At 46.0% G+C, this 26,829-nt stretch overlaps 1 protein-coding gene across 1 annotated transcript in view; it reads right to left on the minus strand.

The window, feature by feature from the left end:
* Window positions 1-8,087, minus strand: part of LOC144685444 (carboxyl-terminal PDZ ligand of neuronal nitric oxide synthase protein-like) — a 138,874-nt gene extending 130,787 nt beyond the window's left edge. Inside the window, exons 1-2 of the mRNA XM_078549950.1 lie at window positions 6,746-8,087; window positions 6,095-6,166 (exon numbers count right to left, since the gene is read on the minus strand). Of these exons, the coding sequence (XP_078406076.1) occupies window positions 6,095-6,166; window positions 6,746-6,850 (177 nt within the window). The 5' untranslated portion in view covers window positions 6,851-8,087. The remainder of the gene's footprint in view (window positions 1-6,094; window positions 6,167-6,745) is intronic.
* Between the last annotated feature and the right edge of the window lie 18,742 nt (window positions 8,088-26,829).

A 26,829-nucleotide genomic window follows, 5' to 3' on the forward strand; every position in this document is an offset into this window, starting at 1 on the left:
TGGAAGGCTGCCACCGAAGAACCTCTCCTCTGCGTCTTCAACATTCAAGTTATGGAGTCGAGTGTGGCTGGATTCGCCGAGCAGGAGGGCAGGTTGGGTGGGCACTCGGCCCCCCACTTTTCGGATGAGTGCCTCGCCATCCTGCTGGAGGAGGTGGTTTCCAGGAGGGACACCCTTGTCCCCAAAGATGGGAGGCGGAGGCCACCGCACCTCACATAGAGGGCATGGGAGGAGGTTGCAGTGCAGGTGAGCAGCCATGACATGGTGCGGAGCACATGGGTGCAGTGCCAGAAGCGGTTCAATGACCTGCTGTGCTCAGGAAGGGCGAGTACCGTGTTGGCATGGGTCAGTGTGCAGAAGTGTTAAAATGTGGCCATCCTCCTGTGGACCTCAGGGGTGCTGGAATTTGAGTGCTACCCGTCAATGACGCCGGAGCTGGCCATGGGGGTGAACCCTGGCTGCTTGGACTGAGTGCCTTGTGGCTCGAGGGCCACAACTTGGATGTGCCCTGCAAGGTGTTCCTCAGCTGGGGTTGGCCAGGCTGCAATGGCGCTGCAGGTAGAGAGTGGATTAATCAATGCTCCTCTGTCCTTTCTGGAGAAGACAAGCCATAACCAAGCAGAGAGGGCATGTATAGGTGGAGGCCGATCCAACCTGCTGCTGCTCAGCTGGTTCGAGCAGGACGCCCTCAAGCTCCCGTGCAACTGGGCTGGAGAGGCAGGGATGCCAGACGAAGGTAAGAGCGCAGTGCACAGAGCTGAGAGTTTCGGATTGTGTAACCATTCTAGTGTAGTGTCTTCATTGATGGGAGCCTCAAACCTGGAGTCCCCATTGATCATTGGAAGACGATGGTACCATGATGCAGATCTCCATTGTCTCACCAGCATACCTGGCATGCACAGTGACAGTGTGATGACTTTAACTAATGACATGTCCTTGTTCCCCCTTTTAGTTTCGCCAGCACGCAATCTGAAGGGCCACCCCTGACACCGGAGGACCACCATGCTTCACAAGCACCTGCATCACATCTGCTCTCTGAAGCAGGCACCAACGCAGATACCAGCATCTCGGCGGGAATTAGTTTGGCGGCTAGAATTTCAGTGCACAGCAGTGAGGGGACTTCACACTCGCTTGAGGTGCAGCGGGGGCAGAGAGTGCCCAGGGCGCCGGCAGTCGGAGGACTGCTGGGAACCAGGACGATGCTCAGTTGAAGGCAGATGATGAGCCTCTGGAGTCATCCATTAGGCGGTAGATGCTGGATGTCCAGCGAGATGTGCGAGAGGATCTGGTGGAGATCCATGAAGGTACACATGCCATGGTCTCTGTTGTGGAGGAGGCCATGCGGAGCATGAGCACTGCGCTGACCCTCCTGGGCAACTCTCATGGAGAGGCAGCTCCAGGGACAGAATCAGGGGTTCCTGGGGTTGCGCTCGGACCTGAAAGCCCTCACACAGGCACTCACCTCTGGTGGTCAGTGTCAGTGTGGGAGATGGATGAGGCACCCAGCTAGGTGCCAGTCCATCAATGATGAGCAGGGAGGTCCAGAGTGAGCTCACATTTCTGCACGAGCTACCTGTCGTCTCTGTGGACTCCTCTCAGGACGCTTGGATGAAAGCAGCAACTCCTCCACCCCTCCGCCAGTGACCGTCGCATCTGATGAGGCTGCGATGACTGGGGAGATGCCAGCCATGGCACTGGCTGCTCCCTCCCAGGCAGGGCCAGCACAGGCTCCACTGGCCAGAGGACGACCACCAAGGTCATCAAGGCCAACAATGCAGTAGTGTCAGCAGGCTGTCTTCAATGATGGTGCCAGCGAGGGGGGGGGCACCAAGACGTAGCACTTGGAAATGTAACTTAAAGGCACCATGAGCACAAGAGGGACAGTTCACAAGTGATTTATATTTGGTTTATCTTTACTGGTCTTGGAATGAACCTTCACGGAGAGGTGTCATGAGCCACCTCGCCAATGGTTAGCCCTTGTCACCCAGCAGCCATCCTTCCAGTTGGGCTGGAGCACTGAAGAGCCTCGGCACCTGGGAGTGTCTCAGGATATAAGCGCCATGGGAGCTGACAGGGTACCTTGCACAGACTTGCAGAATCTGCATCCTGCCCTTAAGGTTAAAGCTTGTTGAATGAGCTGTAAATGGGTTTTTGACAATGTACTAAGTTCAAAAGTGCTGCTAAACATTCTCATTGGCTCTGAAAGTGTAATTTTATATTTGCTGAATAGCAAGTTTCCCCGTTATTATGATATTCCACATTTTTAAAGATAGATTTTTTAAAATGTTAAGTACTTCCTTCTTAACCTCATGTATATGTCTCAATCATTTATTTCATTATACATAAACATTTTTAAATTTAATAAGAGAATTTTTCTTCCTGACTTGTTGTGTGTAAGAATACTTCCGTGTGGTTGGTTGCTCAATCTGTTTGATGACATCACCGCTATTGGACAAATGACCTTGACTTGATGCCAGAAACAAATTTGCATCAGGAAAGAACTCTGCGCCACTGAGCTCACTAGATTTTTGTGGGCAGCTTTTCCCCCCACTGAGGTTAACGGCGAGCGATATTATTTTGCCACTGACCTCAAACTCCAGCTCAATCTGTTCCCTTTCCCACATGGGGCATTACTTGTGCCCGAGAAGTATCAGTGAAACTAAGCAGACTATCTGATGGTAGGTGGCATCATGGCTGAGCCAATCCTCACTCAACATCCATATTCACTTTTACTTGGGGATGAGTTGCTAGATAATGATCAGAAGTGGGGATCCTGGCTAATTTTTCTCTCCCTAACCCTCAGATATTGAACCCAATTGTAACCTCCTTATTCTGGTTGAGGTCAGTCATTCAACACAGATTGGGGAGTAAACCATGAACATTCATGGTGGCAAAATGTTCTTTTTGTCTGATTGTTACTGTGAGCAAATGCAATTGTCCAATGGACAAATCTATTCTTCATAAATGTTCCCATTAGCAATTAACCGTCATACACTGTACTGCTTAGAGTTAGAGTAGACAAAGCATACTAGAAAATGCATACCTATTGGGTGATGTCCTGCAATGAACACAGTTTCAGCACGTGCATGTCTAGCTGTGCAATACAAATTGACGTTACTCAGCTTCAACTCATGAGTTCATACTACTGAAGGTTTAAGGAGGAGAGAGGAGAGTGAAGTGGAGAGAGATTACAGAACCAAGGGCCTGGTAGATGAGAATGGGCTGTGATAGGAGATGGCACAATTTTGGCTTTAAAGTCAAGAGGAATTACTTCAATTCCTTACTAGAATACAATGCAAATATTTTTCCACTATTCAATCACACTTATTGAGTGAAGGGGAGAAAATTTGTTTGTTTCTTGGCTTTCTTGGTGCTACTGATACCATCTGTAGTCAGCATTACAAACCTTCTGAAGAAGGATCATAGACCTCTCTCCACAGGTGCTGCCAGCACTGCAGAATATTTCCAGCACTTTCTGTTTTTAATCATAGACATTATGCGTGTCACAGTGGGCAACTGTCAAACCCTCCCATAAAACATTTCTATTTTAAGGCCAGAGGTGGAAATAAAGTTTGTATAAGATCCCAAACCTGCTGGTTTTATTTCTACGTTATATTGACAAGTACTTCTCACATGAGGATTCCCCCAACAGCAGATATGCCCATTTAATTTTTAAAATGTAATATTCAGCCACATATATATTACATTCTCCACAGCTATAAATGGTTAGAATATACAGCAACATCTATTTAGAAAGTACCTTTAACACAGCAAAATGTCTTAAGATGCTTTGCAGAAGGGCATCAAGCCAAAAAAGAGTCAATCAGGAGGTATGACCAAAAGCTCAGTGATAGAGCTGGGTATTGAGGAGTGTCTTAAAGGAGTACAGGGAAGTTGAGAACCAGAGAGGGCTAGGAAAGCAATTCCAGAGATTGGGACCTGGGCAGCTGAAAACCAGTGGTGGAGTGAAAGAAAGAAAGGCTTGCATTTATATGGTGCATTTTGCGACCACTGGACATCTCAGAACACTTTACAGCCAAGGAAGTATTTTAGAGGTGTAGTCACTGTTGAAATGTAGGAAACAGAGTCACAGGATGTTATAGCACAGGAGGCCGCCATCTGGCCCATCATTTCAGCACCAGCTCTCTGAATGTGCAACTCACCTAGTACCGTTCCCCGGCCTTCTCCCCATAACTCTGCACATTGTTCCTTTTTGGATAAGTCTAACTCCCAACTGAACCTGCCTCCACCACACTTTCAGGCAGTGCATTCCACACCCTAAACACCACATATCACTTTTGCTTCTTTCACTAATTACTTGAAATCTGTGCCCTCTCTTTTTCGATCCTTTCACGAGTGGGAACTGTTTCTATCTATTCTGTCCAGACTTCTCATGATTTTGAAACACAGCAGCCAATTTGCAAACAACAAACTCACACAAATGGCAATGTGATAATGACCAGAAAATTTGTTTTTTTATGATGTTGATTGAGGGATAAATATTGACCAGGACTCCCATGCACTTCTTCGAAATAGTACATTCACCTGAACATCTGCAGGATGGCACCTCCGACAGAGCAGTGTTCCCTCACTACTGCACTGGAGTGTCAGCCTTGATTTTTGTGCTCAAGCCCAGATGGACTTGAACCCTGAATCTTGTGAATCAGAGGTGAAAGTGCTACCAACTGAGTCATGATTGACATCATGGGGGTAAACAAAAGGTTGGAATCAGACATTGAGAGTTTGGGAAGAGATTGTAGAGGATTACAGAAACAGCAAAGGGCAAGTCCATGGAAGAGTAGACACATAAGGATGAGAAATTGAGATTTGTAGATCCTATGTTGATGAACAAGAATGAAAGTGGTGGGCAAGTGGGATTTCCTATTTCTCATCTACATGCTGCCCCGTGGCAACATCATCCAAAAACATGTCAGTTTCCACACACCACTAGATTGACCCCTCGCTGTCTCTAAATTGTCAGACTGCTTGTCTGACATACAGTAGTGGATGAACAGAAATTTTTTCCAACTAACTATTGGGAAAACCAAAGCCAGGGTCTTTGGTCCCTATCACAAATACCAATAGTCACCAACTCCATCCCCCTCCCTGGCAACTGTCTGAGGCAATTTGCAAACTTGGGCGTCATATCGGACTCTGGGGTGAGCTACCGACTATATATCCATGCCATCATTAAGACTGCCTATTATCACCTCCATTACATCGCCCAACTCAGCCCTTGCCTCAGCTCATCTGCTGCTGAAACCTTCAATCATGTTTCTGTTACTTGTAGACTTGACTATTCCAGTGCAATCCAGGTCAGCCTCCCGCATTCTACCTTCCACAAGTTTGGTCATCCAAAACTCAGCTGCCTGTGTCCTACCTCTCACCAAGTCCCATTCACCTCTGTACACACTGACCTACCACTGGTTCCCAGTTAAGCAACAGCTTGATTATAAAATTCTCACCCTTGTTTTCAAATCCTTCCATGGCCTCATTCCTCCCCATCTCCTACCTAGCCCAAGGTGGTCCCAGTTCTAATGAGGTGAGCCTGTGATGAATTTTCTGACTCCAGTCTGGTGGCTGTGGAGTACTTTATGGGGTAGGAAGTGATATGAGGGGACGCTACAGGCAGTGTATCTCCAAACTAACCAGGAAGGGAGTGGAAGTAAATGTACTGATCAGGGGTATTGTTTGTAATTACTACTTAAATTGAATATATAATTGAAATAATGTTTAAATGCGTCGTACATTTAAAAAAATACATTGATTTATATTCATCACTACAGGCCACTACAAGTAGTACAGGCACTACACCTGCCACCAAAGACTGGACTTTCCCCCCACGTCCACGTTGCTTTCTAAGGTCTTGTGAAAGGGGTCAGTATAGACGCTTTACCCCCAAGTGACCCCACACCTGCTGGCTAGCCTGTGCTGTAGAGTGGATGGAGCACTCTCGTTCATCTCGCACTCAGAAACCACACACCAGTGCTCTGACTGTACTCCCCCCACCATGAGCCCTCCCTTCCCATTATGGTGACCCGACAGCTCGGATCAGGCAGACAGAGCAATGAAGGAACGATTCTCACTCACTCACCCGTATCCTTCGCATGGCCGCCACTATCTCCACACGACTGTTTGGCCTTTGTACATCCAGACTCCCGACGTACTTGAAAACAAAAAAGGGTGCATTGTATTAGTGTGCAGCTGGAAGCGATACACCGGCCAAGCTGTGCTCCAGGGAGAGAGAATGCCTCGGGCTTGCGAGGCTGGAAGCGGCCAGTGAATTTCTCGTGCTAATCTCAAACTCATAATTCAAATTTATCATTTCAACTGATGGAAGAAACGGCTCCTGTTCAAAAATCGGCTCTTTCACAGGCCCACGGCAAGAGGTGCCAAAAGTTCAGGACGTGTTCTGAATTCCAACGACATAATTTTGGCGTCAAATTCAATCATTAAATGATAAACGCGCGTTCTCTCCGCCCCCGCATTTCTACAACACAATTGTTGCATAAACTACTTTTAAATCTTCAGGTTTGAACTTTTTTGCATTTTGGTTGCCGCCGGGGGCACAGTGATGTAAAAGCTATTGTCAGGATCGTTTCTGAAATGTTTGGAGCAAGAAAACCAATGATAGGATTCGCACAATCCTTCGCGCCTTTTGCATCTTGCATTTACTGCGGGGAACACATGAATGCTTTTATTTACACATCAAAAGTGAAAAACAAAAGTTATCGGTGGAGGTTACCTTGGCCTGGAAGTGAATGCCATGCTGAAAAGCCTCCTCGTTATGCAGGGGGGTCCTGGAATCAGCGACATCGTCCACCAAGTTGTATCTGCTCCTGACCGGCATTTTCGAAGGTTTCCCAGCAGTCACAAAGTGCTGGTGGCGGCAGCAGCAGCGTCGAGTCCAGTGGGTGCATAGCACCCGGAACACACAGAGGTTTCCAAACCAGGGCCACAGGGTCAGGGAGTGAGAAGTCTCCCAGAGCAGGGGTCAGAAAGTGTGAAATCTCTCAGAGCGCGGGGTAAGGGAGTGAGAAATCTCCCAGAGCACAGGGTAAGGGAGTGAGAAGTCTCCCAGAGCGAGGGGTCAGGGAGTGAGAAATCTCCCAGAGCACAGGGTAAAGGAGTGAAAAATCTCCCAGAGCACAGGGTAAGGGAGTGAGAAATCTCCCAGAGCACAGGGTCAGAGAGTGAGAAATCTCCCAACGCAGGATCACGCAGTGGGAAATCTCCCAGAGCTCAGGGTCAGCAAGTGAGAAATCTCCCAGGGCACAGGGTCGGAGAGTGAGAAATCTCCCAACACAGGATCACGCAGTGGGAAATCTCCCAGAGCACAGGGTCAGAGATTGAGAAATCTCCCAACACAGGGTCAAGGAGTGGGAAATCTCCCAGAGCTCAGGGTCAGCAAGTGAGAAATCTCCCAGGGCACAGGGTCGGAGAGTGAGAAATCTCTCACCACAAGGTCAGAGCGAGATAATAGAATACAAGGTCAGAGAAACAAATATTCCAGAGTAGAGAGAGACAGCAAGTGAGTAATATCTCCTGGAGCACAGGGTCAGAGTGATCGCAAAATCAGAGAAACAGGGATTCCAGAGTGTAAGACGAGAGAAAGATTTCCACAGCAGAGTTAGAAAGGAGACAGCTATCGAGAGGACACAGTCAGAGAACGGGATCAGAAAGGAATGATTTCCTAGAGCACCATCACAAGCCAGGTACCTCCCAGGTCGAAGTTATGCAGGTTTCCAAAGCCGCACAGATATCCAGACACATTCGGAGCAACAGCCACTGCCTCCCTCAGCCTGACAGCCAGTCACAGTCTCACCTGCCCACTCTCGTCTCCTATTGATCCCACCCCAACCGATAGCTCCGCTCTCTTCTTGAAGAAGGAAGAAAGGCGATCACCGGGGTCGGTTTAGTTCCAAAGGTTAACTTTCCTCAAAAAGCCACAGATGATCTTCTCTGTGTCCCCTTTCCCCAGCCAGCAGCCTCTAACAACTTGTAACCAATGTGCGGTGAAAGGTGCCAGTGAGCAGCTCTCGCCCCGGGCTCTGTCTCTGTGTGTTTGCCATTTACCGTTTGAATGTGTTCGTTTCACGAGTGAGGAGCAGCACTCGTCTTCTTCCCATTGGATCAAAGTTGCATCACATGATTAAAAAAACACCCGACCGCCCCGCCTTTTCACAAACAAAAGTGTCTCCGGAATAACAGGAAATCCGGAGCTTGTGCCACTTTCGTGTGGTTGTGAGGGATGTGTGTAATTGTGCAGGGACACTTCTCCTGCCGCACTGGGCTCCGCAATGTACAGGTCGCGCTAATCACTACCACTGGCGATTGATTTGTATTCAAGTTGGATGTCTTGGGCGCTAAAACATCAGGCTTTACCAAATTACTGCGGAGCTCTGGCGAAAGGCCATGGACCTGAAAGGTTAACTCTGTTTCCCTGTTCAAAGATGCTGCCAGACCTGCTGAGTATTTCCATCAGAATTTTATTCTTGGTTCCCCTCCCAGGTATGGCATCATAAATCAGTTCTTTACAAAATCTTTAATACACTAGATAATATATAAATATTGTAATTAAACACAATTAGAATCGATTTTCAATTTATTTTAATTTAAAATGTATTATAGTTTGGTACATTTTCAATGCACTAAGGGAGTATTACTCATTTACTGTAGTTTTGTTACAAAGCCAATAATGATCACACTTTAGTTTTTTTAATTCATTCTCAATGTCGCTGGCAAGGTCAGCATTTATTTCCCATTCTTTCTTGCCCTTGAGGTAGTGGCGAGCCTTCTTGAACCATTGAAGTCCATGTAGTGAGAGTACTTACACAGTGCTGTTAGATGGGGGGTTCCACTAAGGGAATTTTGCCTATTTATCATAGTCTTATGATAACTATCCCATAAGGATCACCACTTCTGTTGCCCTTTATTTTCCTTTTGTGCAGAATCCTAAAATAAATTTATAGCTCCAGTGCAGGTTTAGTAACCATATTTATATTTTCCCTTCTTTCTTGTTAGAAACCTAAAAGCAACCCAAAGATGTACATAAGATATAAGTTAATATATTGAGTGATGGCATCCTCCAATATTGCAAGTAGTTTCAGCCTCGGCTCAATGTAGCACTCTTTCCTTGAATCAGAAAGTGACAAGTTCAAGCTACTCTCCAGGACTTGGGTATGCCATCTAGGCAGACACTTCTATGTGTAACTGAGGGAGTGCTATATTGTTGCAGCTACTGCATTTTGAATGAGGCGCAAGATCCTGCTTGCCCACTTGTGCAGATGTAAAATATCCCAAGGCACTATTTAAAGAGCCAGGAGTTTTGCTGGTGTCCTGCCCATCGTTTATCCTTCAACTAACTTTGCCAAAAATAGATGAGCTGGATATTCATCTCTTTACTGTTTGTGGGACCTCACTGTGGGACGCTGCTGTGCACAAATTGGCAGATAGATACATTGACGTACAAAACAGCAATGACTATGCTACAAAATTAATACATTGGCTGTAAAGTGCTTTTGGGTGCCCTGGGAATGTTAAAGGCACTTTACAAATGCAATTCCTTTCTTTTATTTATTAGGAAAGACATCAGTAACATGCCATGCCTAAACAGCAATAATCTAAGTAGAATTGATTATTTCAACATAAATGACTTGGAAGAACTAGACAGACTAAAAGAGTCAAAAGAATCACAAAAATGGATGGTGTGTATCCCTGAGTACTAAGAGATGCAATCACATTAATGAGGCACTAATGGTAATCGAAAGACTCAATGAATACTGGAAGGTCACGAAAGGCTGGAAACAAGCTAACATGGTGCCTATTTTCAAAAAAGGCTGACAAAATAGACAACGCAATGACAGACCCATTATTATTGCATCACCACCAAGTAAATGTAAGGGTTACTCTCTGATGATAATTTGGCAAATAGCAGCCAGAGTTCAATATGGGAATATCCTACCTGTCCAGCCTCCTTTTTTTTTTACACTTTGACTTTCAAAGTACATTTGACAGAGCTCTACATGAAATATTATTAATTCAAGCAGTGAAAATTCAGGGTAAAACATGGACATGGATAAGATATTGGCTGAAAGGTAGAAAGCGGCAGGCAGTATGTTAAAGGAGTAAAGCTAGGGTATTGAGTGCTGAATTGAATGCCCCAGGGTTCAGTTTAAGGATCCCTGTTGTTTCTTATTTACATGAATCACTTGGATTCAAAAATTCACTGCAAGCCTGTGGATAATTCCCGAAAACAAAGGAGCAGTTGAATCTGAAGATGCTGCTCAAGATCTACAAAATGAGTTGGGCGAAATATGTAAGTGGAGCAGAGAAATGACAGATTAAATTTAATATGGGTGAGTGTAAAATACTGCAAGTATGAAGAAACACAGATGGTCCTGTCCTCATTATCATGCTTGGCTGAGAGCCCAGACCAGTACAAGCATTAGTTTAACAGGGATCTGTTTTGACAAATGAAATGAATGACTGACTCTTTAAGTGATGAGAGTAAGTTGTTCTTTCTGTGATCTCTTTTGTCAATGTCTCAATGTTTATTTGGACAAGATTAATCTGTGTGAAGTGTTTGAAATCTCTGTTATTGATACTTAATGGTCGGTCTGACGAAAGATCATCCACTTGAAATGTTAACTCTGTTTCTCTCCACAGATGCTGCCTGACCTGCTGAGTATTTCCAGCATTTTTGTTTCTTTTTCAGATTTCCAGCATCCACAGTACTTTGCTTTTGCTATAATAGTCCTTCTGATTCACACTTTTATAGGTTGTCAGAACAGCAGTTTTATTTTCAAAGAACATTTCTGAATGGGTATTTTTTCCTCAGCAGTTCCAGATTTGCCATTGTTAATGTATGGTCCATTGGGGGAATGGGCACAGAAGGGCATGATTTGATATGGAGAGTATGAGAGACCATGGGGAGTGGCTGAGCGGAATGAGTTGGCATTGAATTGGCATGGAGTGTATGGGGAGTAGCTGGATGGCATGAGGTGGTGTAGGGGGGTGAGGGCTAGTGGGCCTAACTGCTTTTATTACAACTGGGATGAAGTCCCAGAGAACTAATCTGGGCCTTTTTAAAATTTATTCTTTCACAGGATGTGGGCGTTGCTGACTGGCCAGCATTTATTGGCCATCTCTAATTGCTCTTAAGGTGGTAGTGACCTACCTTTTTGAACTGCCACAGTCCATGTGGTGTAGATACACCTACCGAGCTGTTAGGAAGGGAGTCCTAACCAGCCCGCCTCAGCACTCGCCCAACCCCGTGTCCGCCTAGGATCCACTTCTGGGGTCAGTGCGCCTGCCTCTATGCCGCCCGCTGTTTCCCCCCTCCTCCAGAGTGAAAATTGTGTGTGACCTGGCACTTTAAACCGAGGCGGGTCTGACAAGTCGGGTAATTTACTGACTTGAGCTACCTGCCTCTATAGCAAAAGTCCGGCACATATTCTTCAAGGACGTAAAACGCCCTTTTAGCAATGTGTTAATTGTTAATGCAATTCCAATGGACCAGAAAGTAAACTAATTTTAAAAATCTGGCTAATATTGTTTTCAGACAAAAAGACTAACAAAGGCGAAAACATACCTCCGCCCACCTTCAATGGTGAAGGTAACATGGTAATTTTTAAAAATCTCCCAGGAGAATTTATTACTTGCAGGAGTGATTCTCCACAGTTTAATTTGTTTACTTTCTGGTTCATTGGCATTGCATTAACAATTAACACATTGCTAAAAGGGCATTTATGCTATTATGTACCATCTCTAACTTTCTGCGGCAAGTTCAATTCGAGTTCAAAGTACAGATCCAGCAAGTTGTTAAAAATAACAGGGAGGTTGCAGGCGACCTGCCCTTTTATGCGAAGCAACACTGGACCAGCAAAAATTGACCAACAAGTATGATGATTCATAACTCATCGTGTATCTCATCTTCTTCACCTGAACTTGTTGGCCAATTTGCGCATTTATAACAGTGTGTGTTGTGAACTTGCTGTTATTTTTCCAGCAATATTTGAGACAATTTTTGAAGGACAAGGTTTTTTTTTGCTTAAAAGAAAAACCTCAAATTCTGGAAATCTGAACAAAAAAGCAGAAAGTGCAGGAAACTCAAAGCAGGTTGACCAGCATCTGAAACAAAAAACTAGATTAACATTTCACGTTCTGACTGACCCATTGTATACTTCCAGCCTTTGATTTTTCTGTTTGTTTGACCGTTAATCTAGAACACTTCTTCTACTGACCATGGCATTTCCATTTAGACATGCCCAAGGCGATCAAATTTGTTCCCTATTTATGTTCAAATTTTTTTGGAATGCTGGTGCTAAAAATTATCATTATTGACAGACAGCCTGCAAATTATTTTGCTTGCCTGACTTCTAGGTTCATTTCAGATAATATGTTGCCTGTTCAGTTCTTACCAGTACATTGTCAGCAGACTGCCAGTTCACACAATTGAAAGATGTGATTTGAAGTGTGACTGTATCATGGAACTTTCAATTGCAGTAATATTGGGTTTTATTTCACCGCAATCTGCAGAATAGCTTACACTGTTATTAAACAATTTCACATTTTTGTGTTTTAATTTGTTTATTTCACTTCAGAAAATTGTTATAATGGAGTGTTTGGATTTACTAGCTGTCTTGTTAATATTAATAGAATCATAGGTTATTGAAATATAAATGTTGAGATCTGTTAAATCCTGAATTTAGCCCTGATGGTTACAAATTTTCAATTCCATGGAGAATATAAGTATAAGAGGGTTATTTCAATAGAAAGCACTCCCACTGATCAAACAGTTGAAAATGTTGTACTAAGTAGGAGGTAGCTGAAATTTTGACCTGTTCCTCCTTTACCCATGAAGACCTGCCATTTTATCTCTTTCCTTTCTGGTGGGGACCACTGTGCTGAAGCCAACAACAATGTCTATCAGTGGTCAAGTTCTCATGGTATCGCACAATGCAGCAGAGATTCTGGCGAGCTGCCTTCATAATGAGCATTCATGATACTTAAATGTATTCAAATGCGGTTCCTGACAAGGTGCAGTGGGAGACCCACGCCACCATTAAATTCAGGAGCGGACAATTATGACGTCTCTTTAAGCTGATGTAAGCCAGATTTTGGAGCTTCCTCCACATTTTCCAGTCCAGCCTGCCATGACACCAACCACTGACGGGACCAGAAAATCCCGCCTTCAGTCTCAGTAACAGTATGCTAGTGGTCGAGGGAAGTGCCATGTCAAGCAGGCTGCTTTGTCTTGGATGGTGTTGAGCTTTTCGAATGTTGTTGGAGCTGCACTCATCCAGGTGAGTTCATTTCACTTCTGACTTGGGCTTTGTAGATTGTGGAAAAGCTTTGGGATGTAAGTGGATGAGTCACATTCAACAGAATACCCAGCCTCTGACCTGCTCTTTTAGCCACTGTTTTTATGTGGCTAGTCCAGTTAAGTATCTGATCCACCCCCCAGAACCCCACAGGATGTTGTTGGTAGGATATTGACAATGGTAATGCCTAATGTTCCTTTTAAAGTGTATATGTGAGTGACCACAAGGCACTCTGGACTATACTGCATACTTATTATGACACAACCGACGGCAAAGGCTGAGTTGTTCAAATCCAGAGGGAAACTTGAAACAACTGCCATAATCCATTTTTGCAATTTGTATGTTTCAAGATGCAGGCTTTGAATTCAGTAGTAATAAGACCACCGGGTCTCAAGAGGTCTTTTATAAAACTAAATTAAGCATTTATTAATTTAACAGTGAATTAAACACATACACATGGCTACAAATGCCTACTATAAGAACTTTTAAGCAGATCCCCAAATTAATCTGGCTCTCAGTTAAGGAAACACTAAAACTCATAGGGCAGAATTTTGCCCTTGATGGGCGCACGGGACTGGCCGACTTGGCGGCGGGCGGGCAGTCGATTGCTGCTGCTGAAACGGTCCTGCCGCCATTTTAAGTGGGCGGGCCAATTAAGGCCTGCCCAACGGGCCGGCCAACGGGAAGTGCTATGCGCTTCCTGTGCGGGCAGGGGGGAAATTCCCCAACTGTGAGAGTGTGCTCTTTTGGGCATGCGCGCGAAAGAGCGCACATCTCCCTGAGGCAAAGTGCTGCCTCAGGGAGATCGCTGAAAGGCAGTGAAACATGAAAAATAGAAAAATTTAAAAATCATTAACATGTCCCCCTCATGTGAAAATGTCACACGAGATGGGACATGTTAATAAAATACACAAAAACTTTATCACATTTTTAATTCCGATATCAAACTTCATCCCGCCACTGGATGAAGTTTGTAAAAAAATCACTTACCCGGCTGCCCGTTGGGCCCACGCGCCAAGCCAAAGTTCGCACAGGCCCCTCAAAATCCTGGTCGATTGGAGAGTTAATGGCCTTAACAAGGCCTTTAATTAATGGCGGGCGCGCGTCTCACTGCATAGCGTGCCCGCCAACCGAAATATCGCAATGCCGCGCGCTGACATTGGGACGCTCGCGCACCATTTTAAGCGCTGGCGTGCGGACTCTGCCACCCACACGCCAGCCAGAAGATTCGTTTAAAAAGACCCCAGGCAAAACACATTTGACTTTACAAATTCAAAATGAGGTTCCTTGCAAGTTCGTTCCTTGCAGACAAACTTTAGGTTTGCAGGCAGGAGGCTTCTCACACTTGATGGATCTTAAAATGCCTCTACCTTGCACACCCAAACTCCTTTCTGTGTATACCTAGCTTTTCCTTTGAATGTAAATTTCCCGTTGTATCACTAGGTTTTTAATTTTACCTTTTCTAACAGTAATATCCTTTGATTCCACAAATTTTCTTAGTAAGCTAAAAAAAAAACACATTGCTTGGTATCTTCTAGCTAGGTGCAAGATTTCACCCAGGGCAGAATTTTCTGGCTGGCGGGTGCACAAAGCAGGAGTGGGTGCAGACCCAGTCGCCGCCTGCGATTGGGTCTGCGCCGCCATTTTATGTGGGTGGGCCAACCAAGACCCACCCAGCATGAATCGTTCCTGAGGACAGCAGGAGTGGGCGGGCAGTGGCGGGACTGCAATGACCGCCGGATCCAATGGCGACCTGTTTGAAAAAGTTGCTGCTGCTGGTGAGCAGGCCAGGCAGGAGGGTAGGGCAGGGGAGTACTGTGCCCCTCGTTTTTCTGATGATTGCCTTGCTGCCCTCCTCGTGCCCCAGGACGGGAGGTGGAGGCCCCCCCACATGACCAAACGTCCTGGGAGGAGGTGGCGGAGGTGGTGAGCTCCCACGACGTGGTGCGGTGCAGCTGGATCCAGTGTCGCAAACACTTCAACAACCTGTTGCGCTCAGGAAGGGTGAGTACCATGTTGACATTGGTCACTTAACTCAGCAGGTAGGCTTTCCCCCCTGGTGCCCCCCACCAAGTCTGAGTGTAGTGACTGCACTGAATCATTGACGGTATGTGTCCTTCGCTGGATGGGCCAGCAGATATTGCCACTGCCGAGGTCACGCTGAGAGGGTGGTGAAGAGATGGGTTCTGCCCCCGCAGCATGTGGTACACTGAGACCCACATTACTGTTTTGGGGACAACCTGGAGGAGCTGCACCTAGGCGCAGTGCTGGAACTCCAGGACATGTCAAAGTCAGGGTGATGACATGCTGGGAGGGGAGCTTCAAGGTGGCATTGGCACTGACTGATCTGCTCTCCTCTGTGTTTCACGTGCGTGCGCCTCCTTGCTATGGAAAGTTAGACCGTGTGGTGTCTAATGTGATGTAGGCAGCATTTGGCCAATGGGGTGGGGGTGGGGGGCGAGTGGCAGGCGTAGCACCTTTGCAGGCAGGAGTGTTCAGCAGCAGCGGGGTGAGGAGACACTGGAGCCCTGCAATGTCCCACTCTGGTTGGGGTGGGCCGTCCGCGAAGAGATTCCAGGTACTAGTAGCACTAATCAATGCTCTTCTTTCCTTTTCAGCAGAAGAATGCACATAATGCCGCTGAGCGGGTGAGGACTGGCGGCAGCCCAGCACAGTTGGCGATTCTCAGCCACTTCAAGCAGAAGGCCCTAGATTTGGAGAGGCCAGATCCACCAGTGTCAGTGAGGCTGGAGTGCCACGGACAGGTATGTATGCCCAGCGCTGAGGTCACCATTGTTCTCCCAACAGCCATGGCAGTGCTGAATGTTCAGTGATTGAAGTTTGCAACATGGCTTGACCATTGCTTATGGAAGGATGAGCGCATAATGATCCGGAGGACGGGGATGCGTATTGACATTGTCTCCACATTAACTGATCCAATGTCCTTGTTCCTCCTTACGGCATCAGCGGAGCAGGGCTGGGAGGAGGAGCAGCAGAGGCCCCCTCTCACACCTGAGGGCCCTGAAGTCTCACCAGTGTCACATCATCTCTGCCAGGCAGGCATCAGCACAGATACTAGAACCTTGGTGAGAATTAGAACATCGGTTAGTGTCCCAGGGCACAACAGTGAGGGCACTTCACAGTCGCTGGAGGAGCTGGCCATGGCGCCAGTAGTCGGAGGACTGCAGGAGACCAGGCACATTCTCAGTCGGTGACTGATGATGTGCCTCTGGAGTCGTCCATGATGCAGCAAGCGCAGGAAATGCGGCCGGGTGTGCGGGAACATCTGGTGGAGATACACGAGGCAATGCTTGACTTGGTGTCCGTGGTGGAGGAGACTACATGGACTATCGCCGAAGCAATGAGCCTCATGGTCGAGCGCCATGCGTCCTCCATGGACAGAATGGCGACTCTCATGGAGAGGCTCCTCCAGGAGACCCATCAGGGCTTCCTGGGGATGCGTTCGGAGCAGCAAGCCCTCATATCGGCATTGACCTTAGCTGGTCATTGCCAATGTGGGAGATGGTCTGGGCAACAAATTTCTCAGCTTGGTGCCCATCTGTCCACAGTGAGCAGGGAGGTCCATAGTGACCTCACGTCAGCGCAGCAGTTGCCTGACGTCTCTGCGGGCACCTCTCAGGGCGCTCCGGATGAGGGCGGCAGCTCCTCCGCCCCTCTGCCAGTGACCGTTGCACCTGAAGAGGCTGCAATGACTGTGGAGATGCCAACTGTGGAACTGGCAGCTCCCATCCAGGTGGGGCCAGCAGAGGCTCCACGGGCCAGTTGACGACCGCCTAGGTCATCGAGGCCAACAGGACAGCAGAGTCAGCAGGCTGGCTCAGATGCCGCTCCCAGCGAGGGGTCAGCACCAAGACGTAGCACCCAAAAACATAAACATAAGGCACCTTAGGCACACCATGGGTTTATCACTGGTGCTTTTGTGTTGGCCCGCAATGAGGTCTTTAAGAGTTGGTGTGATTTTTAACACCTTTGTCATTTTGTTTCATTAAGTTTCTTTGGTTGTAATATTAAATTCTGACATGTCACTATGGCTGAAGGTGCCTCTTCTGCAGGCGGATGTTTTCCAAAAATGTAATGTGTGTTTTGTAGGACATTCAGCTTTATTAATAAGGACCTTAGTTAATGTTCCTAACCAGGCACATTTTGCACTTAGGTATCGAGTATGGAGCCAACAGCCCAGGCTTGTCCTGGAGGTCCATATGTGGTGTGCTAGCTGAAGGTTCATTGGATTAAAGCCTCCTGGGTGTCCCTGCCTCCCTGGAGTATGCCCAGGTCAGTGTCTACCCCCTCAGTGTTTCCCTGTGCGCGCTCACCCTTGGACTCACTACTGGAGTCATCATGTGCAGCCGCAGCCACTGCATCGATGTCTTCATCATCCACAGCATCTCCCCTTTCCAGCGCATGATTGTGGAGAGCGTAGCATGCAACCACCATCAGCAACGCATGATCTGGGGGGTACTGGAGTGCGTCTCCTGAGCAGTCCAGGCATCAGAAGTGCATCTTGAGAAGACCAATGGCACTCTCCACCACAGTCCTTGTGGAGGCGTGCCTCCTATTGCACCACTGCTCAGCTTCTGTTCTTGGATGGCGGAGAGGCGTCATGAGCCACCTTCTTAGGGGATAGCCCTTGTCACCCAGCAGCCATCTATCCAGCCGGGCTGGAGCACTGAAGAGCCCCGGCACCTGGGAGTGTCTGAGGATGTAGGCATCGTGGGAGCTGCCTGGGTAGCTTGCACAAACTTGTAGAATCAGCATCCTGTGATCACAAACTATCTGCACGTTCATGGAGTGGAAGCCCTTCCTGTTGACAAAGGCACCAGGCTTACCTGTTGGTGCCTTGATGGCCACATGGGTGCAGTCTATTGCACCCTGGAAGTGGGGTAAGCCAGCAATCGCCATAGAGCCTCTGGCTCGCTGTGTTGGGCTTGCCTGGTCCCAACAGTAGTGGATGAAGGTCAATGCATGCCTGAACAGAGCATCTGTAACCTGCTTGACACACAAATGTGGACAGCTGATTGGGAGACACTGCAAAGATCACCCACCAACCCCAGGAAGGAGCCAGAGGCATAGAAGTTGAGGGCAGCTGTGACCTTTAGAGCCACTGGCATGGGGTGTCCACCCACACAGCTCGCAGTGATCTCAGGCCCAATCATCTGACAGATATAGTTGACTGTCTCCCTTGAGAGACAGAGCCTCCTTCGGCACTGCACCTCAGACATATTGAAGTAGCTGCTTCTCTGCCTGTATACCCTGGCAACAGGATAAGGGTGTCTTCTGTGGCCCCTTCCGCCTTGGACTACCTCTTGGCCCTGCACCCCTTGTGCCTGTGCCTGACCTCCCAAAGGTGGCTTCCCTGGAGGCTGAATGTGCACTCCTGACCTCCTCCCCCTTCTAGCCCTTCCTTCCTCCTCAGAGGAGGTGCCTCCAGTGGACAGTTCAGCTCCCATTCCCAGGCTAAGGGAAAGCTTCCTGAAACATGCAGGCCCAAAAAAATTCCTCACTGCAGAGTGCTGACCTAAAGGTTGTGAGTCCAGAGCAAGCAGCTGGTATGCGTTTTGAAGTATTGCAAATCACACAGGCAAGTATCAGTAACTTTGAAAAATCAATATTTGACAGAGCACACTCGCGACCCCACTGAGTCCTCTTCTCCCACCCGTGGATGAGGTTTATACAAATGTGTCCTACCCGCCTGCCCATTGCGCCCGTGCCTCAACCCGAAGATTGCACGGGCGCCGAAAAATCGCCGTCGATTGGTGCCTCAAGGGCCTTAAGTGGCTGGTTAATTAAAGGCGGGCGCACATCGGAGATCAACGCACGCCCACCCAACGAAATATTGTGAAGGCATGCGGTGACGTCGGGATGCTCACCCGACGCTAATTTATGCGCATGCATGTGGGGCCAATGGGAAAATTCTGCTCATAGACAGACAGCACTAAACTCTATTTAAAAAAAATAATTTCCAATAACATTATGGACATTCACCTCCTCATGAAATACTGAAATAAACAGGACACTCACAACAACAAGGTCAGGGAGGTGATGGGGCCAGCGGGACTAAGAATCAAACAGCAACCACAAAAGCACAAGGGGCTGGAGAGAGCGTGAGAAAAGTGCAGCTGTGATTGGAGGAGTTCGAGCACAGGAGAGATGGAATCTGTGATTGGAGGAGCAGCAAGCTCCAGTGGGAGAGAGAGGGAGTGTGTACTGGGGATCCTTGATGCCACTTCTGTTCAAATGTTTCCTGTGTCAAGGGTAGTCACTCTCACTTCTCTGGAATTCAGCTCTTTCATCCATGTTTGGACTAAGGTGGGAACGAGGTCAGGGGCCGAGTGATCCAGAGCAAACTTAGCATTGGTGAGCAAGTTATTGCTGAGTAAGTGCTGCTTGATGGCACTGTAGATGACACCTTCCATCACTTTGATGATGATTGAGAGTAGGTTGATGGGGTAATAATTAGCCAGGTTGGATTTTGTCCTGTTTTTGTGGGCAGGACGAACTGGGCAATCTTCCATTTTGTTGGATAAATGCCAGTGTTTTGGAACAGCTTGTCTAAGGGTCCAGCTAGTTTTGGAGCACAAGTCTTCGCACTATAGCTGGGATGCTGTTGGGGCCCATGGACTTTGCTGTATCTAGTGTGCTCAGCCATTTCTTGATATCACATGGAGTGAATTGAATTAGCTGAAGACTAGCTTCTGTGATGGGGGAGAACTCAGGAGGAGGCCGAGGTGGACCATCTACTCAGCACTTCTGGCTGAAGATGGTTGCGAAAACTTCAGCTTTCCTTCTTCAATTTTCAGTGTTGCTGCATAATTAATAGAGTAATTTCACAAATACAAATAATTGTACACAGCTACATTAGAAATGTGGACAGTGTATAGTGCCTTTACCAAATTCAGTCAGTTTAACAGAGCTGAGCATTGGTATGATAAAATCTAAAAGACTTAGAGTGCACTAGAAAATAACAGCTCGATATATTGAATACTTGGCAGTAAATTTTCCAAAGTTTTTGATATTCCATTATATCAATTTTCCACTGCAGTAACACATACAATATTAAAAGTCACTGATTTACGATTTTCAGAAACAACACAAGATTGAACTCCCAGAGCGTCAATTGACTGGCTCAAATCACATTTGAGTACAACTAGAATTCACTCCCAATAATCCTGTAAAAACTCTCAGAAGCCTAGGTAATGAGAAAACAATTGCATTTTTTCTGCCAAGAAAAATCAATCTACTAAGTGGATTTTATTAGTGAACATTTAAATATCCAAATTTCCTAGTATGTACAAAGATGTCCTTAAGTTCTGACATATACTGTGTTTTATTTTCCATTAGTGTAAGAAATAGGCAAGTTATTCCAAAGAAAAATCAGACATATATCAAATATTTCTGAAAACTTAAACTACAAAGTACAAGCGTCAAATATTCCAAAATGGAGAAGAAAGTAACAACACAGTTATAAAATTGTGGTAGAATTATATTACTTCCAGTTTAATTCATTTCAACTTTTGTCTTCTACAAAAGTTAGACAGTATAACTGGATTCAGCACAAGAATTAATTCCAACCAGGCAACCTGACACCAATAAGTTGCAGAATCAGATGACACTACCAAATAGGACATTGGCTTTCACATTTACTGATCCAGCTATCTGTGAAATGAATGGAGCTATGCTTTAGATATTCCGATATATTGTGCTGCTACGGTAGAGTGCTAACGACATTGAATGGAATGCAACTGAGCCATACTGATCAAAGGGGAGTTTCTACATGTAAAATTGATGTAAAATACTTCAGAAATTTCACTGGTCTCTCATTGTAATTTTGGCAGGAAACCAGCAGATTCCCAGCAAGTGATGGAGACCCAGTTAAGCCAGGGTCCCCACTATTTTGTGGGGTTTTCTGGCTGTCCAGTGAAGCCTACCTCTTTGAGTAAACTTTTGGTCATCTGCCCTAATATCTCCTTTTGTGGCTTGGTGTCAAATTTTGTTTCATAACACTCATGAAACACATTGGGAAGTTTTACTGTTAAAGGTGCTGTTACTGTTTGTAGTAAGGAGCAGAACCTTCTGGCTGCTGGTTACAAGGTAAATGACACTGGGGTTGGGGGGAGGGTGGTGTGGTGGGGGGAAACAACTCCTCAAGCCCTGCTCCTGATCCTAGAGTGAAACTCAGTGTTCTACAAGGACATGTATGCCAAGTGTATGGATGTATTCCAGTCTCCACAAGGGCACATGTGAGTTGCTGTTGTTGTTGGTGTCTTGCCAGTGGTGTCAAGGCTAAGCGAGTGAACTGGATCCCGGGAAACTTAAAAAAAAAATTTCCTGGATCAACCCCATGTCGATTATGATGGGGGTCATGGGGAGGATAGTTGCCTGTGCAAACCCCCCAGCACAAGGGTGAGTAAATTTCCGTGGACATGGGGTAGATGGGCACCAGCTATATCCCCATAGAGGCAAAGGTATTGGGTGAACTATCTTGGGAGATGCCCTTCTACTGAGGCTCTGCAAGGCACTGTCAACCATGATCCTACGAAAAAGAGAGAGATTGGTGACCCGGGGGTGGAGGGGTGGGGGTGGGGGTAGGGGGATGGTTGGGGGGAAAAGAAAGGGAGGAAGGACGCAGAAACATTCACAAACAATAATGACCAGACAATCTTTCTTGTTGTAATGCTGAGGGATAAATATTGGTCAGGGCACCTAGTATAACTCCTGCTCTTCTTTCAAATAGTGTTATAGGTTCTTTAACATCCAAACAAGGAGGCAGATAGGGCTTCTGTTTAACATCTCATTTGAAAGATGTCACCTCTGACAATGCAGCTCCCCCCTCCCCCTCCCCATACCACACTGGAGTACCATTTTTGAGTTTTGTGCTTTAACCCTGGAGAGAGAAATTGTTTGAGCTGTCAAGCTTTTTCATGTAGCCAAACCAGAAATATGAGGGAGGGATCTGGAAAACATCCCCAGACAGCACAACAATTTTCACTGAGATGAAAATAAATGTTTGAAGTGAAAGGAAACCAAGGATGGAGAAAATTTCAGCAACGGAGGAGATGGTTGAGGGCCGGGGGGGTCTAGTTTAAGATCACAGGATTTAGGTCAAAAATCTCATTAGATAAAGAAGGTAGGAGGTGGCTGCTGTTAGTTAAACTTGTGAAAGACTTGAAGAAACTCCACTCATATCAAGAAAATTGCAATTTCCCAGTCTGTGATTTTTCCAGCGATTAATTTTAAAATCTCCCCTTACATCTTTAAGGAGTTGAAAGAAACAATCCTTTCACTGCCCTATTGAATAGGATGGTAGAGATCATGATATAGAAATTTGGCCAATGCATAGTAAAAAAACAGAAGGTCAAGAGCACTGAGGGTGTGAAATCTGTGGATGTAGAATTCAATGAGGCAGATGGTTGCTTGTGTAAACCCCACTACCACAAAGGTGGGTAAATTTCCATGGTCATGGGGTAGAAAAGCACCAGAGATATCCCCACAGGCATTGGGCGACCTGTCATATGTAATGAGATGTCCTCCTGGAAGGCACTGTCAACCATGATCCTAAGAAAAAGAGAGAGATTGGTAACCCGGGGGGTGTATGGGATAAGGGTAACCAAGATTAGGAACTGAATACGCAAGGATATTCGTCATTTAGGAAGGATAGGCAAAAAGGAAAAGAACATGGGTAACTCTCTTAATAAAGGGCGAGATGAATGCATTAGTAAGAGAGGATCTTAGATCGAAGGATCAAGATGTAGAATCAGTTTGGGTGGAGCTAAGAAACAGGAAAAGGGTTTATATCAGACAGGAGGAGACTGTACCCATGACAGTGGGATTTTAAAAAGAGCGCAGAGAGTGAGGGGAGTTCATTTTAAAAAGTGTGCGGAGAGTGAAAGGAGTTCATTTTGAAAAGCTTAAAGAAAACGAGGGGAGTTCATTTTAAGAAGCATGCAGAGTGTGAGGGGAGTTCATTTTGAAAAGAGCGCAGAGAGCAAGGAGAGTTCATTTTAAAAAGCCGCAGAGAGTGAGGGGAGTTCATTTGGAAAAGAGCGCAGAGAGCAAGAAGAATTCATTTTAAAAAGTATGCAGGGAGTGAGGGGAGTTCATATTGAAAAGCACGTGGAGAGTGAGGGGAGTTCACTTTGAAAAGAGCGTAGAGAGCGAGGGGAGTTCATTTTGAAAAGCACGCAGAGAGTGAGGGGAGTTCACTTTGAAAAGAGCACAGAGAGCAAGGAGAGTTCATTTTGCAAAGCACGCAGAGTGAGGGGAGTTCATTTTGAAAAGAGCGCAGAGAGTGAGGGGTGTTCATTTTAAAATGAGCGCAGAGAGTGAGGGGAGTTCATTTTTAAAAGCATGCAGAGAGTGAGGGGAGTTCATTCTGAAAAGAGCGCAGAGAGCAAGGAGAGTTCATTTTAAAAAGCACGCAGAGAGCGAGGGGAGTTCATTTTTAAAAGCATGCAGAGAGTGAGGGGAGTTCATTTTGAAAAGCACACAGCGAGTGAGGGGAGTTCATTTTAAAAAGCACGTGGAGAGTGAGGGGAGTTCATTTTAAAAAGCACGTGGAGAGTGAGGGGAGTTCATTTTAAAAAGCACGGAGAGCATGGGGAGTTCATTTTAAGAAGCATGCAGAGTGTGAGGGGAGTTCATTTGGAAAAGAGCACAGAGAGCAAGGAGAGTTCATTCTAAAAACCATGCAGAGAGTGAGGGGAGTTCATTTTGAAAAGCATGCAGAGAGTGAGGGGAGTTCATTTTGAAAAGCATGCAGAGAATGAGGGGAGTTCATTTTGGAAAGAGCACAGAGAGCAAGGAGAGTTCATTTTAAGAAGCATGCAGAGTGTGAGGGGAGTTCATTTGGAAAAGAGCACAGAGAGCAAGGAGAGTTCATTCTAAAAACCATGCAGAGAGTGAGGGGAGTTCATTTTGAAAAGCATGTGGAGAGTGAGGGGAGTTCATTTTGGAAAGAGCACAGAGAGCAAGGAGAGTTCATTTTAAAAAGCACATGGAGAGTGAGGGGAGTTCATTTTAAAAAGCACAGGGAGAGTGAGGGGAGTTCATTTTAAAAAGCACAGGGAGAGCGAGGGGAGTTCATTTTAAAAAGCACGTGGAGTGAGGGGCGTTCGTTTTGAAAAGCACGTGGAGAGTGAGGGGAGTTCATTTTAAAAACCATGCGGAGAGCATTTGATTGGTGAGTAGGAATGGTGATTGTTTCTAGTCTTTAAAGTAAAATTAAGGTGTTTAGTTTTGTGTTTAGGTCTCTAGTCTTTATTTTTTCTTTCCTATAAATAGTTTGTTAAGTATAAGATAGATACTTGTGTAAGAATTAATTACAGTAAATTGTAAAGAGCAGAGGATTCTTCAAGCGTGAAGAGCAGGGATACTAGAGTAATTAATTATTCAATTAAATAAAATACAATAGCGATGGCAGGACGGGTGATATGTTGCTACTGCAGCATGTAGGATGCTGCTGGACATCAAGGTGATCCAGGGCGAACACTTATGTAGTAAGTGTTTGCAGCTTGAGGAACTTCGGATCTGAGTTGAGGAGCTGGAGTACGAGCTGCAGACATTGTGCCACATCAGGGAGGGGGAACGCTACCAGGACACTTTGCTCCAGGAGACGGTCTCACCCCTCAGATTAAGTAATTCAAACTTGGACTGTGATCATGGACAGGAGGGTGTGATTGCAAGTGAGGCATGTATGGGGACCCAGGGAGTAGCGCTTGAGGAGCCTTGGCCCCTGCAAATAGCCAACAGGTATGAGATTCTTGCAAGTTGTGTGGATGAGAGCGGGGACTGCAGGGAGGATGAGCGAACTGACCACGGCACCGTGATACAGGGAGTCATTCAAGTCCGGGGAGGAAATAGGAATGTAGTAGTGGTAGGGGGCAGTATAATTAGGGGGATAGATACTGTTTTCTGCAGCTTTGGACATGAGTCCCGAAGGCTGTGTTGCCTGCCCGGTGCCAGAGTTCAGGACATCTCCTCAGGGCTTGAAAGGAATTTGGAGTGGGAGGAGAGGGATACAGTTGTCATCATCCACTTTGGGTACCAATGACATTGGTAGGACTAGAAGGGAAATTCTGCTGAAAGAATTTGAACAGTTAGGAGCTAATAGTCTCGGGTTAAGACCTGAGCCATGGGCAAACTGGCATAGGGTAAATAAAGTCAAGGAGTTAAATGCTTGGCTCAAAGATTGGTGTGGGATGAATGGGGTTCAGTTCATGGGCACTGGCACCAGTACTGGGGTAGAAGGGAGCTGTTCCGGTGGGACGGTCTTCACTTGAACCATGCTGGGGTCAGTGTCCTGGCGAATCAAATAACTAGGGCTGTAGAGAGGGCTTTAAATGAAATGGGGAGGGGGAGGGTTCTGGAGAGGGGATACGTTGGCTTACAAAGCAAAAGGATTAAACAGCTTTGCAGGTCAGCTATTTAGGTAATGATACCCAGAGTGTGACAGAAAGGGACAGAGTGTGCAAACATAAAAAAGACAGCAGCAAATAGGGTCAAAGGGGGAAAAAATGGTAAAAAGGCAAAATTAATGGGTCTTTTAAACGCACACAGTATTCAAAACAAAATAAATGAATTAATGGCACAAATAGAGGTTAATGGGTATGATCTTATAGCCATATGGAGACGTAATTACAAGGAGATCAAAGCTGGGAATTAAATATTAGGGGGTATGTGACCTTTCGAAAGGACAGGCAGGAAGGAAAGGGTGGAGGGGTAGCTTTGTTAGCATAGGATAGAATAAGTATGATAGCAAGAAATGATCTTGGATTGGAAGATGTGGAATCCATATGGGTGGGGGTAAGAAATAGCAAGGGGAAGAAGACACTGGTGGGAGTAGTCTATAGGCCTAACAGTAACTACACTGTAGGACAGAGAATAAATCAAGAGATAATGGGGGCATGTAAAAAAGGCAGCACATTAATCATGGGTTACTTTAATTTTCATGTAGATTGGGAAAATCAAATTGGCAGAGGAAGGCACGAGCAAGAATTCATAGAGTGTATTTGGGACAGTTTTCTAGAACAATATGTTGTGGATCCAACCAGGGATCAGGCTATTTTAGATCTGGTAATGTGTAATGAGGCAGGTTTAATAAATGATCTCAGAGTAAAAGATCCCCTAGGAAACAGTGACCATAACATGGTAGGATTTGGCATTCAGTTTGAGAGTGAGAAACCTGAGTCAGAAACAACTGTACTAAACTTCAATAAAGGTAATTACAAAGGAATGAGGACAGAGTTGGCTAGAGCAGACTGGGAAAGGAGTTTAGCAGAAAAGACGGTTGATGAACAATGGCAGACGTTTAAGAAAATAGTTCATGACTCACAACAAATATATATCCTAGTGAGGAAGAAGGATTCTAGGAAGGGGATAAACCAACCATGGTTAACCAAGGAAGTTAAGGATAGTATCAAATTGAAAGAAAAAACATACAATGTGGCAAAGATTAGTGGTAAGCCAGAGGATTGGGAAAGTTTTCAAA

Source organism: Cetorhinus maximus, chromosome 10 (genome assembly GCF_964194155.1).
Source record: "Cetorhinus maximus chromosome 10, sCetMax3.hap1.1, whole genome shotgun sequence".
Lineage (NCBI taxonomy): Eukaryota > Metazoa > Chordata > Chondrichthyes > Lamniformes > Cetorhinidae > Cetorhinus > Cetorhinus maximus.